The following is a 14,471-nucleotide window of genomic DNA, read 5'->3' as shown; positions in this document are numbered from 1 at the left end:
CGAATACGCCTCACCTGCTTAGAGGAGTGCAGCTCCAACAACACTCAAGAAGCTTGACACCATCCAGGACAAAGCAGCCCGCTTGATTGGCATTACATCAACAAGTAATCACTCCCTCCACCACCGATACTGAGCAGCAGCAGTATGTACTATCTACAAGATACACTGTAGAAATTCACCAAAGATCCTTAGACAGCACCTTCCAAATCCACAGCCACTTCCATCTAGAAAGGCAAGGGCAGGAGATATATAGGAAAACCACCACCTTCAAGTTCCCCTCCGAGCCACTCACCATCCTGACATAGAAATATATCACAATTCCTTTCCTGTTGCTGAATCAAACTCCTGGAATTTCCTCCCTAATGACATTGTGGGTTAACCCACAGCAGGTGAACTGCAGCGATTCAAGAAGGCAGCTCACCACCACCTTCTCAAGAGCAACTAGAGACGGGCAATAAGCAATGTCCACATCCCACAAATGAATACATTTTTAAAAATTAGATCTAGGTACAATTATGAGGAGTGAATTCAGGCAACTCTGAGACAAATCTGGAAATTGCTTCCCCGAGGTCAGTAGATGATGGGATTGATCTTTTTTAGATAAGAAGGAATATGTATCTAAAGCAGGAAAATGATTGAGATCAAATTTGGCCATGATTTAATATACGTTTGGGGGCTGAATTGGCCTTTCCTTGTTCCCATGTTTCCATCACTGTGTATTCTTCACTTCCTAACCCAAGGGTCATGTATGTCACTCCTTTCTTCTGTTCATATGACATTTATTTTTATGGAGCAGTCAAATCAGAGATCTGGCTTGGTCTGGAATGGAATGAATTATAGCCCTATTCATCAGGAATCAGAAGTGAAACAAAACTATCTCAAGACAATGACAGAAAGAGCTGTTACCTCCATGGTTTAAGCGGTTTTGGAAAATGTTGTTTAGTTGGTTAGATCCAGCAGCCATTTATTATCATGTTGATATCACAGGTAAATATATTTAAAAGTGATTTTACAGCATTATTCTCATGAGCAAATGAGAAGTTTCTATTTTTCATCGAAATATAAAAGAACAGTGAGTTATAAAAGGCTGCTTAGTGCATCCATTGAATGTATAATTACTCTATCACAGACTTTTCCTCCCATACCACCCACTGATGTTCGATTTTAATGAAAAGTTCCTTTATCCATCTCTGTTGAAAAAAAACAAGCGGTGCTATTGTTAAACCTTGAATTCCACTTCTCAAAAGATATAATCCAGTCCCCTTTTACACTCCTTTTGTACTGTAATGATTTTCTCCACAGGAGTGTAAACAATGAATGCTGCCCTGATTTTCATACATCAACGAGCCCCACTCTCCTACTTGAACAGCGTTATAGATGAAAAGGAATGGCTTGACTGCAGTGGAGAGGAATAAGTGAGCTAGTTTTAGTAATGTAAATGTAGGAACATCAGGTGGACCATCAGTATCTAATATACAAGTGTTTCAGAGGTGTCAACTTATCATTTGGCAACCTGATCTAAATACATACTAATAGCCTTGTGTACAAAAGAAATCTTTATCGAATGTCGAAGCTTGTGAATTGACAAAAAGATGCATCAAGTTCAAAACAGAATTTTTAAAATTTGGACACTTACTCAACCTTGACATTTTAGCACAAACTCCACTTGAAGACAGCCCCCGAACAAACTGTTGAGGTATTAGAATATCTCCAGCTCCATTTATTCTTCAAGTTGTCTTTTGTCTCCTCTAGTGGTGGAGTTTAGAAGGAACATTTCTCCATCTCTCATTTTGTTTTTTTCCTGTCTGTGTGAGTTGTGAGCGATGACAGAAAACCCAGGCTGAATCTTTTTGGAGCCCCGAAGAGATTTTTAACTGAGACAATTTTTTTTCCCTTTTCAATAACCAAGATGCTTTAAATGTCTGATGCCAGTGTCCCAACTTCTGGAGGAAGACAACAACAAGAAGAAGGATTACTGTGTATTCTGCACTGGACGAATGAATAAAAAGGATTTGAACTTTTTTTTGTTGGAAGGGAGAAAATCTGAGCTTTCATTTTGCTGCAGGATGTTAGTGATGGTGACTGTGTGACTGGAGGGGGTTTAAGTAGAAGATTTTCTGAGCTGAGGTGAATTTACTTTTGACTTTGAGCTGAGGTGAATTTCATTCCTTTTTCTGGCTGAGGTGAAATTTTTAATGTTGAGTTGAGGTGAATTAGGTTCTAGTTTTGAGCTGAGGTGTATTTGATTTGTTTTTCTGAGGTGAATTAAGTTTAGTTTTGAGGGGAGGTGAGTTTATTTTTGACTTTGAGCTGGGGGAGAGTTGATTTGAGGTGAATTTTGTTTTATATTTTTCAATATATTTTATGTTTCTGGGGGAGAGTTGGGGTTTGTAGAGACTGACCTACCTCAGTGTACTTTGCTGGCAGTTCCCCTGGAGATGGCCGGCAGCAGCTCCGGCCCTGGCTGCAGCCCGGGAGCCGGCGCTGGGGGCGCCGCGGGTGAAGGGGCTCCGGGCCCCGTCCCCGTCCCCGGGCCTGGCTCCTCCGGCAGCGGCGGCTCGACCGCCTCCAACCCCCGCAAGTTCAGCGAGAAGATCGCCCTCCACAACCAGAAGCAAGCGGAGGAGACGGCCGCCTTCGAGGAGGTGATGAAGGATCTAAACGTGTCCCGGGTAAGTGTCCGAAGCACTCGCTCCCTCAGCCGGGAGCCGCAATCACGCGTGCGCCAGGCTTCGGGGCCTAGTAAGGCTGAGCCCACATCAGACACTGCAAAGTAATTGAATGTGTGTAATGTAAATAAACATTGAATTTTATACTCGAAAAATACTTTTACATGTTAAAACTATCTGTTTAATATGTATGAATAATTAAATATTCGTAATTTTAATATTGCTTCTAATTGATGTTTAAGAATGTGTTTTAAATATACTTTAAAAACCCTAAAAATATATCATTTTAAATTGTTTTGCGTAATAAATTACTTTTGCCTGAATTAAAAGTACAACTAAATGTACTTAGGTTTCTTAAATTGCGTTTAAATATTATTTTTAACTTAAATGATGTACTTTGAGATGTATTTTAAATATACATTTGGTTGTCCTTTCAATATATTTAAAACTTTGAACATTTATTATTTGGAAAAATTTTATTTGGTGCAGTTTAAAGTCACAGTTTGTGTTTAAAGTTGAATTTTTCCAATGGTTTTTATAATGGTGAAGTGCATTTATAGCAGGATGAATTTATTTTGCATTTATTTGCATTATTGCACTTCAAAAAGGAATTAACTGGGGTCTAAAACATTTTGAGACATCTGGTGGTTGTGAAAAGAGCTATATAAATGCAAGTCTTTTTTGATTATACTTATCCAGAATTGCTTTTAAAAACAAGTCTTCTGTTAAATCAGCTGCATGGCATAGTAATCCAAGACCTGACTGTAATGCACACTCATCAATCTCTGTCATCCCCTTCCCTCATGAGCTGTCTGGGGAAAACAGTTCTGAAGATTTGCAGCTCATTGAGAGAAGACATTTCTCCTCTTCTCAGTCCGAAACAGCTGACCACCTTATAATTGATATTTGGTCCCTGTGTTCTTGACCATGCTGCCAGGGAAATAGCATCTTGACAGCTGTCTTGTCAAGACCTCTGACAAATTTTATATGTTACAATGAAATCAGTTTTCAGTATTCTAAACTGTAGAGCATGTGGAAGTAAAATTCTAGAGATCTGCAATAAAAACAGAAGATGCTAAAGAAACTCAGCAGGTCCGTCTACCTGTGGAGAGAGACATAGAGAGCTAATGTTTCGAGTCCCATGACTTTTCTTCAGAATCCTCAGTGTTATGAAGAAGTGTTATGGGATTCAATGTGAATTCTGTTGTTCTTTCCATAAATGCTGCCAGACCTGCTGAGTTTCTCCAGTACTTTCAGTTTTAATTCCAAATAGTATAGCTCCATTTACTCAGTCTCTTATAGGGCAAGGCTCCTATGCTTCTATTAATGTAGTGTCATGTGTGGCTCAATGGTACTACTCTCACCATCTGAGTCACAAGATTCCAGGTTTTGAGCATGATCAGCGGTTTCAGATTTTGGATGGGCTGTTAAACAGAGGCCACATCTCCATGCTCAGATGGATGTAAAACTCTCATGGTATTCTTTTTAAAGAGACATTCTCCCTGTTTCCCTCGTCAATATTTATTCTTCAATCAACATCATAAAAACAGGTTATCCAGTCGTTATCACATTGTTGCTTTTGGGAGTTGGCTGTGCACAAAATTGGATGCTACAGTGACTACATTTTTAAAAAGTGCTTTGCTGTAAGGTGCTTAGAAATGTTTAGTGTTTGTGGATATTGCTGTATCAACTCACGTCTTACTTTTTGAGTGAACCTTCCATAACCCATGGCAAGGAAATCCTTCCTTTGGTATGGAGACCAAAACCCTCCTGCTGCCAAGATGGGACTGTGGAGTTTACTTATTGATTCCTGTGGTGTTTCTTGTGCACCTGATGCCCTGACACCTCAGGGTGTCATTTTGTAATAATCATTCCATCTCTTCATTTTTCCAGTATTCAGTAACCCACTGGAAAATAAAAGTAGAGTTTGATGGGCTTTTACTTCTTGTGCCCAATATTGAAATGTATTGGAGATAAGCTGATTGGCCTGTGCTTGAAGAGTGGTAGATTCAGAACGATACTGTGAAGGCAATATTTCAGTCAGTGGTCAATCATTGTAACAGTTTCCTTGGGCCAGTGATGCAACTAACGGAATTGCTAATTAAAATGCAAATAGGATAACTTCTAACAGAAAATTAGGTAATGGGATCCACAATGAGTAACTTGCTGCCCAGTATGTGATGAGTACAGTGTAGCTTAGTTGGTTGGACAGTGAGTTTGCAATGTAAAGTGATTCCAACAACATGGGTTCAGTTCATATATTTGCTGAAATCACCATGACGGTCTAACCTTTTTAACCTCACCTGAGGCATGGTGACCATCCAGTTAAACCATCATCAGTCATCTCTATCTAATGGGAGAGCAACCCTGTGATCCAGAAGGACTATGGCGACTCCACATTTACTTGAGGAACAGGTGATTGTGTCCCTGTGATTCCAAAGCTCTCCAGGCTGGGAGATTTCCCTTGCTACTTCTGGCTCTATTGTAGAATCATTATCGAGATTTGTTACTTTGTCTCATCAATAACTCCCATCATCAGGGTGATGGGTGATTTTCAGGATAGTAGAACCCAAATCAAGGAAATTTACCATTTCTTTCTAGTTCCTGTATTTTCATAGAATCTCAGGTCAGTACAGCACACACCGAGGCAATTTGACCCTTTCACTCTGGACTAACTCTTGCAAAAGCTATCTAATTAGTATTGAAAGACAGATGAAAGCCTCTTTTTCATTGACACTGGGCATGAAATGACCGCATTTGCTTCTAGTAAATCAGATGCTTATGCTGATAGAAAACTTATGGAAGAATATTATGTAATGTAATGTAATGCATGCATATGCATCCTGTTATGGTGCAACGTTGTCCCTTGTAAGGTCATAAAGTTGAATAATTAAGTAAACAAACACCAGAGTTTAATCACTATTTAGTCAGAGAACTCCGTAGATTGAGGAGGTTTCAGTCTCCAGGTTGGATACATCCAGCACTAAATTACTTGCTGATATTTTTTGAGTTGGTTGCATATAACTAGGATTCTTATTAGAGCAAACCTCACATTTAAATTGCTTCCTTATGCCAAAAAGTTTAATTACTGTTAAATAAGCAGAGTTTGCTTTTTAAAAAAGGTCAGCAAAGTAATTTTGAGTTTCTTTGTACTTTCCTTTCAGAGTGTCAGTCAGGAAGTACGATGGGCAGAAAACGGGTGTCAAGTGTGACATTTTCTACAATGAATAGATTCTCAGAAATAGTCAGCAGTCATATTACTGAATTTACTGATATATTTTATCTCAGCGGTTTGTGACAGGCTCAGATTTTTTTCGGCCTTCATAGGGCATTAAGTCCCTTTGTAAATGTGGCTACACCTTGTTTTCCCTTGTGCTTGAGTGAACCTTTACCATTTCAGCAGTACCATCTGGTTCAACTGTCTACACCTGAGAAACTTGTACTTCAAGCCCTGCCAATTCAATTTATTGTATGTTACACGAAGAAATCTACTTATCTATAATGTAATCCTTTTAGTCAAATCTGGATAACAGTTGAAGATAATTACCAGCTTTGAGACACTGCCTTGTTGAATGAATTTGTCCACATGTGTATCCCACAGTTGAGATGGTTCTGAGTGCTTGGCCTGGGTCCATTCCATTCTGCTTTAGCCTCTGTGAAACATGAGCTTACTTTTCTGTAGCTAATGGCCCAAAAAGCTGAAATATTTGAATTGATGGCTTTGGAGCTGATTTGCCAATGGGCCACAATGTGAAGGAAGGTCTGCACCTCTGGCTTGCTTATGTTGTAAGGGTAGGACATCAAGTAACCTTAAAAACTAAAAGCAGAATACTGTGAATGCTGGAAATCTAAAACAAAAACAGGAAGTGCTGAAGAATTTAAACATTTAAGAATTGTCTTCTCTCTGGGATCTTCACACCCCAGTTTCTTCAGGCAGTTCTGCACCATTTGTGCCACGTTGACTTTGTGTCATTTGGCTGCAGGGGGCATTGCATCTGTCATTTGCCGACAGCACAGTGCTGTAGAAGTGGCAGCTTAACAATTCGGAGCTGTAACTTGCTGCATAGGGCTGAGGATATTCCCAAAGACAATGATTGATTTTAAAACCATAGGAGCAGTGAATTTCCAGACTGGACGGTTGGGGAAGTCTCTATAGGGCAATTGCCTCTGCTTTTCACTCTCGCTGCGTTTGGTCTGGATTCCGAAGACGATTATTTGTGCTGCATTTTATTGTTTGAAACAGTATCAATCTCTGAACCTTCTAACATGAGTCATAGGAAAGTTTTATTCTGCGTTTGTGTTCCATGTCGATGACCAAGCCTTTTTGTCAATTCCGGTTAGCTTCGCCTTGAACACCCTTTGCTTATTAGTCTCACTGCTTCCAGATGCGTAGTTCTGAACTTAGGCACTTACTGTTTGGATTTTGCTGGAACGTTGTGTGTTTATACAGTGCTTACCCAGGTCTTTCAAAACAAGTTACACACTTGAACTTGTTTTAAAGGGCCGTACCGATGGTGAATATGGCATCTTGGCAAGACCTCACTGATGACACCTTTTGAGCGTGGCTGTGCCAACACTCTACTGGCTAGCCTCCCCCTGTAAACCTGGGCTTATCTGAACCTTTCCTGCCTCTATCCTAACTTGCACATGTCAGTTGATCCTTCACCCATCTCTCTCTTTCTCTGTATTCAGACATATGGTTCATTTAAAGCTTCTTTTTAAAATTCTCATCCTTGTTTTCAGAACCTTCTGTGGGCCTTAACCCTCCCCATCACCATAACCTCAAGTCCTCCAACTCTCTGCATTCTTTCAGTCTTGACCTCTTCTGCTTACCAGTTTTTGTTGTCCCTTTACTGAACATGGTCCTTCCTACTTCTGGAACCTTCCTGAAACCTCTTCAACTCTTCTCATTTCAGCATGTTCTTTCACCAAGTTGCTGGTTACCCGTTACCTGTTCTGATGTGTCGACCATTAGTCATTTTCAATATTTTTGTCTAATAATCAATCCTACGAAGCACCATGAGATGTTTTACTTGATTGAAGATGCAAAATAAATGCCAGTTGTTGTTGAGTCACAGAAAAGAATCGGAAAAAATCACTTTGGTTTTCTTGGTTACAGGGATTCTGTTGTTCTGAACATTGAATAATGTACCAAATTAATTTATTCGAAATTCAGCATTCCCATATAATGGAGTGGAACTGGCTCACTGGACATGCATGTTTGTGTCAGACACCTGCTTTGTTCAGATTGGTGAATTCTCCAGTTACACCCCCTGTCAAGAGTTATGAATTCAGTGCTTTTCTCAGAACACTTAGGGTTTCATGCAATTCTTCCCAACCAACCACAGAAACGTGAGCAAATTTCTGCTGTGTACTATTTCACAAGGTTTTGTAATGAGATGAACCAGCACAGGCCCAACATGTAGGTAGCTTTGTGTTGTCATGTTTCGACTGTATCATTATGTAATAAACCTGTAGTCATGTGAAGCGTTGCCTCTCTCTGTACTGTTTCAATAGTTGCAAGACTCTTAAATTCTTAAGGCCTCTTTGTGTTCACTGACACAGCAGATTGTGAGCTGAAAATGTGTTGCTGGAAAAGCGCAGCAGGTCAGGCAGCATCCAAGGAGCAGGAGAATCGACGTTTCGGGCATAAGCCCTTCTTCAGGAAGGGCTTATGCCCGAAACGTCGATTCTCCTGTTCCCTGGATGCTGCCTGACCTGCTGCGCTTTTCCAGCAACACATTTTCAGCTCTGATCTCCAGCATCTGCAGACCTCACTTTCCCCCCATAGCAGATTGTGGTAAATACAGTTACACTGCAATTTTTGTTTGGTCCTTCTTTGGTTTATTCCTTACCTGTGTGCAGCATTGAGGTGACAGGTTAGATTTTCTGTTTTTGGTCATGGTGGGGCTGTGAGATACATTTGCCAGAACACTTGGGTGCTGTGGGAACATCTGACCCACACTGTCTGAGGCAGTGCCAACCAGCATTACATGCTCAGATCTTGGAGTGTAGCTTGACCTCACAATCTGGAGACTCTGTGGTCATAGTGGCAACAACTGAGCCACATTGACATGGCATGTTGGTAGAGTGGCCCCATGGCATGAAACTTCCAGCTGTGTTTTTGACAGGAATTAGCAGCCACTGGTGAAACTCAGCAGGCTTGGCAGCATCTTTGGAGAGAAAGCAGAGTTAATATTTCAAGTCTGGTGACTCTTCTTCAGAAACATCAACTCTGCTTTCTCTCCACAGATACTGCCAGATTTGCTGAGCTGCTCGAGCAATTGCTGTTTGTGTTTCAGCTTCTCATAGTTCTCGTCTCAAAGCAGTAAAACCTGTTGTTAGCATAGAGAATATCAGTGTTGGCAATTCAATGAAGAATTGTTTTGAGGCCTTTCATTTTCTTAATAAAAGCAAATTACTGCGGATGCTCGAATCTGAAACCAAAAGAGAAAATGCTGGAAAATCTCAGCAGGTATGGCAGCATCTGTAGGAAGAGAAAACAGCTGACGTTTCGAGTCTAACTGACCCTTTGTCAAAGCTTTGACAAAGGGTCAGTTAGACTCGAAGCGTCAGCTCTTTTCTCTCCTTACAGATGCTGCCAGATCTGCTGAGATTTTCCAGCATTTTCTCTTTTCCTTTAATTTTCTTGCTGTTCCACTGTATTTAGATTGACCCTTGCATTCATTTCTGGCGATGGAGAGTTCTGTCTGTTGAGATGTATGAAAATAATTCAAGAAAGGCAGTTTGCAACAATACTACGTATTATCTGGGTTGTTAGAATCATAGCTGAAAATGTGTTGCTGGAAAAGCGCAGCAGGTCAGGCAGCATCCAGGGAACAGGAGAATCGACGTTTCGGGCATAAGCCCTTCTTCAGGAATGAGGAAAGTTTGTCCAGCAGGCTAAGATAAAAGGTAGGGAGGAGGGACTTGGGGGAGAGGCATCGGAAATGTGATAGGTAATCATAGAAGAATTCAAAACAGGCAGCGGTCATTCAGTCATTAAAACATACAACATTGCGGCACAGGAACAGGCCCTTCGGCCTGCAATGTATATGCAGACCATGATGCCATTCTAAACTAATATTGATCTACCTGCAAATGGTCCAGATCCCTCTATTTCCTGCCTGTTCATGTGTCAGTCTAAATACTCTTAAAGTTGCTGTCGTATTTGCTTCTATCATCTCCCCTAGCAGTGTGATCCAGGCTCTGTATACAAAAAAAATTACTGTATTTTCCATTTGCACCCTGGGAAAAAGGATCCAATTATCCACCCATCCAGGTCTCTCATAACCTTAGATATTTCTAGCACGTCATCCCCTCAGCCTCCAATGCTCTAGTTGGACAATCCAAGTTTGTCCAACATCTCCTTATAGCGAATACACTCCAATCCCAGCAGCATCCTGGTAACCCTCTTCTGCACCCTCTCCAAAGCCTCCATTTCCTTCCTGGAATGGGGCAAGCAGAATTACACACAATACTCCAACTTTACGAAGTAAAGTTCTATGCAGCTTGCCGACTCATTGCCCCAGCTGATGAAGGAAAGAATGCCATACACCTTCTTTACCACCTTTTCCACTTACATTGCCACTGTCAGGGATGAATGGACTTGTAATAATGCTCCTAAGGGTCATGCCATTTTCTATATACTTTCCTCTTGCATTTTGATCTCCCAAAATGTATCAGTTCACACTTGTCTGGATTAATATCTATCTGCCATTTCTCTGCCCAGCCTTCCAATTGATGTATGTCCTGCTGTATCCTTGATAACCTTCCTCATTATCCATAACTCTACCAGTGTTCGTGTCATCTACAAACTTACTACCCAGGCACCTATATTTTCATCCCAACAATCTGTATATACAGTATTACACCAGATCCTTGAATCTGTACTGGCTCCTTTGTAATCCAGGCAGCCCCACTCACCTCCACTCTTTCCCCACATCCCGACAACATGTTAGTATCCATCAGGTTCCTTTCTGAAGGCTATTATTGGATTGGTTTCCAGTACCCTATCAAGTAGTGCATTCTTGATTATTGTAATACCAAAAATATTCCCTTGTGTTACTTTTGGTTCTTTTACGACTCATCTCAAACCTGCATCCTGTAGTTTCTGACACGTCATACTGGAAGTAAGTACTCTTCATTTACTCTGTTTAAACTTCTACCATTATGAATACCTCGATCAAACCTCTTCTTGGCTTCCACTGTACTCAAGAGAACCACCCCAGCTTTTCCATGCCACTAATCCCTCATCGCTGCAACTACTGTCTCAAGATAAGTGTCTGTTCTACAAGCTCAGCAGCTGTTCCTATCCATGTTGTGATATTATTCCGTGAACCACAAAGGTCACACTCTGACCTCTGAGACATTTGCTTGTTGATCAGGAGGTGCAACATGCTACCACCCAAATTCATTTTGTTTGGGCCCCTTACAGTCATTGGACAAAGGAGCCTTTCAGTCCACCTGTCTGGGTTGGACGGGGATGCTGATGTCAATCGTGAAAGCCAGTGGTGTTTGCTGAAAGTGACCTTGCATGTGTGTGGCACGTACGGCAACAGCAAGACATTATTTTACACCTTGTTATGTTAATGGAAAACTCATGCTTGTGGAGTGAAGGGGAAGTCTGACTTTAAATTAACCTGACTCAACAAATGTTTAATGTGATGAGTGTGATGAGTTAAATAACGGATCACACTATGAGCCTTATTTTAAACGCCAGCACTTCGAGTGGTATTGCACCAGCCTTGTAACTATAATTCTATGCTTGTTATAAAATAGTAAATTAACTTGGAGTTCATGATCAGAAATGGAAGCATTGTTTCAACATTTAGTTTGTAATAATATAGGTTAATTCCTTAAAACAAAAACTTGAAGCTGGGGAGGATCACAAATAAAGTTTCTCACCTCAGCTAAAGGCTTACTGAATTATAGAACCACGCATGGGTAGTAATGTCTGGTATAGTATCTCAGTTGACTTTCCTTTTGCAATATACCTGTGTTTGAAGATTGTTTGACTGTGGGAACATTGCAGTTCTGATCCTAACATTAGCGGGCACACTCAGACAAGGCAGAATTCACTAGACAGGCATCAGGACCTTGAATTATTTTACCTCTCCTGGTCCTGCCCTGACACTCTCACCTGCAGCAGCGGTTGATATCGACACAGACAACAGGTTCTTTCCTTTTCTTTCTGTGCAGCCCAGTATCCACACCGCCTTTAAACAGGCTGATGCTGTTCGTCTTAAACGAGGTGACTTTCTCCTGTTCAGCAAAGAGCAAGGGGGGATTCATAGCTGGCCATGCAGTTTTATGTTAACGGTTGTTTGCTTCCAAAACTTTTCCAAAATCGCTCTCAACTTTACTTTGGTAGAGTCAAAAATACCTTTCTCTTTTTTTATTAAATCTGGTTAAATAGACAGAAAAGTTACAACAAGCTGGAAATCTGAACACCAGAGAGAGCAAAGACCAATTTAAATATCTGGCATGGGTTCTTTATTAGAACTGGCTCGTTCCAGACCTTTGAATATATACTTAACTTTTTCCTAAAAGACCTCTAGTATATTCAACTTTTGTTTTCATTAAGCAAAAATTGCTGCAATTTATTGTGTTCTATTGTCGATTACCATGCGTTTCATTTAGAAAGCAACAGAAAATTCTTTATACACCACTTTTCACAACTTTGTCTTATTCGAAAGTGCTATGTGGCCTGTAGCGCTCTTTCAAAAATGAAGTCATTATTTTATGCAGCAAATGCAGCATCCACAATTTGTACACAAGAAGACGAGTAACAATGAGATCATGACTATGTAATCTGTTTTACGAATGTTGATCATTGGATACGTATTGGCCGAGAGAGGAGTCAGAGTTGAGAATGTGGTGCTGGAAAAGCACAGCAGGTCAGGCAGCATCCGAGGAGCAGGAGAATCGATGTTTTGGGCATAAGCCCTTCGTCAGGAATGAGGCTTGTGGGCCAAGGAGGCTGAGAGATAAATGGGAGCGGAGCGGGGGGCTGGGGGGGAACGTAGCTGGGAATGTGATAGGTAGGTGAAGGTGTGGGTGGAAGTCATATTCCGGAGTGGAGGGTGGAGCGGACGGGTGGGAAAGAAGGACGATGGAAGAAGGAAGAAGGTCAAGGGGGCGGTGCTGAGTTGGAGGTTTGGGACTGAGATAAGTTGGGGGGAGGGGAAATGAGGGAACTGGTGAAATCCACATCAATCCTGTGTGGTTGCAGGGTCCCACAGCAGAAGATGAGGCGTTCTTCTTCTAGGCGTCAGGTGGTAAGGATTTGGCGATGGAGGAGGCCCAGGACCTGCATGTCCTTTGGTGGAGTGGGAGGGAGAGTTGAAGTGTTCAGCCACGGTGCGGTGGGGTTGGGTGCAGGTGTCTCAGAGATGTTCTCTGAAAGGATCCTCAAGGAGGCATCCTGTCTCCCCGGTGTACAAGAAACCACATTGAGTGCAACGATACAGTAGATAGCATAAACGTACAGGTAAATTTCTGTAGGATGTGGAAAGATTCTTTGGGGCCTTGGACAGAGGCGAGGGGGGAGGTGTGGGCACAGGGTTTGCACTTGTGGTGGTAGGGAAAGGTGCCAGAAGTCAGCTCGGATTTAATGTGTGATCAAAAAGTAGGCACTCCTGTTGGTGCTCCATTCCCTCAGTACGTCATTGGAATGTCAGAGTTTTTGTTTCCAAAATACACTTTTTTTTTATTCAAAAAATTTGTAAAATAAAGTTATATTGTAAAATTTTTCAACTTAAAAATTTGCAGTAGAATTTAACTCATGCTGGATACAATCTACGTCATGATCCACTCATTCAGTATCCATTACATTTGCAATGCATATCCCACTTCCAGTGTACAACCCAAGGGCAAAAGATTTCAAATCAGAATTCCCAGAACTGAATAAACATTTCTCTGTTATACCTCATTTCACTCTGAGATACCTCAGTACATTTTCAATACTCTTGATTTTCACAATGCATGTTCTTTAGAATGGGTTCATTGTCGACAGGTACTCTGTTTTCGAGCTCCTTGGTATACCATGTCTGATGGGATCTGAGTAACTTTTGCTCATTATGCCTCTTCAGCAGCTGTCTCAATCCTCAGGATTTTAGTCCTGGAACTTTGGAATGTCCTATTCTGAGGACAACTCTTTGCTCTGCAAAAGTAGTGAGCTTCAGGCAGATCAAAGGGGGCCATTCACCAAGTTTTAGAGTCGTAGAGATGTACATCATGGAAACAGACCCTTCAGTCCAACCCGTCCATGTCGACCAGATATCCCAACCCAATCTAGTCCCACCTGCCAGCACCTGGCCCATGTCCCTCCAAACCCTTCCTATTTATGTATCTATCCAGATGCCTTTTAAATGTTGCAATTGTACCAGCCTCCACCACTACCTCTGGCAGCTCATTCCATAAACGTACCACCCTCTGCGTGAAAACGTTGCCCCTTGGGTCTCTTTTATATCTTTACCCTCTCACCCTATGCCCTCTGGTTCTGGACTCCCACACCCCAGAGAAAAGACTTTATCTATTTACCCTATCCATTCCCCTTATGATTTTATAAACCTCTATAAGATCAACCCTTAGCTTCTGACACTCCAGGGAAAACAGCCCCAGCCTGTTCAGCCTCTCCCTATAGCTCAGATCCTCCAACCCTGGCAACATCCTTGTAAATCTTTTCTGAACCCTTTCAAGTTTCACAGCACCTTTCCGATAGGAAGGAGACCAGAATTGCACGCAATATTCCAATAGTGGCCTAACCAATGTCCTGTACAGCCGCAACATGACCTCCCA

General features: G+C 41.5%; 1 protein-coding gene and 1 long non-coding RNA gene across 5 annotated transcripts in view; one reads left to right on the top strand and one right to left on the bottom strand.

Moving 5' to 3' along the window:
* The window catches only part of LOC122542583, an 85,674-nt gene extending 83,200 nt beyond the window's left edge, over positions 1-2,474 (bottom strand). The window contains exon 1 of one of the 2 annotated variants that reach the window (XR_006309822.1): positions 2,407-2,474. This is a non-coding gene — a long non-coding RNA (uncharacterized LOC122542583). Of the gene's footprint in view, positions 1-1,636; positions 1,714-2,406 lie in introns of those variants that run through there. The other variant, XR_006309821.1, reaches the window with a different exon arrangement.
* crtc3 (CREB regulated transcription coactivator 3) overlaps positions 1,826-14,471 on the top strand; it is a 78,919-nt gene continuing 66,273 nt past the window's right edge. For all 3 annotated transcript variants that reach the window (XM_043680497.1, XM_043680498.1, XM_043680496.1), the window contains exon 1: positions 1,826-2,672. In XM_043680497.1, the coding sequence (XP_043536432.1) occupies positions 2,439-2,672 (234 nt within the window). In that variant the 5' untranslated portion in view covers positions 1,826-2,438. The remainder of the gene's footprint in view (positions 2,673-14,471) is intronic.

This window comes from Chiloscyllium plagiosum, chromosome 40, assembly GCF_004010195.1.
Source record: "Chiloscyllium plagiosum isolate BGI_BamShark_2017 chromosome 40, ASM401019v2, whole genome shotgun sequence".
NCBI classification, from domain to species: Eukaryota; Metazoa; Chordata; class Chondrichthyes; order Orectolobiformes; family Hemiscylliidae; genus Chiloscyllium; species Chiloscyllium plagiosum.
Note: the sequence above shows the minus strand (reverse complement) of the source record. Positions and strands in the feature narration are given on the sequence as shown.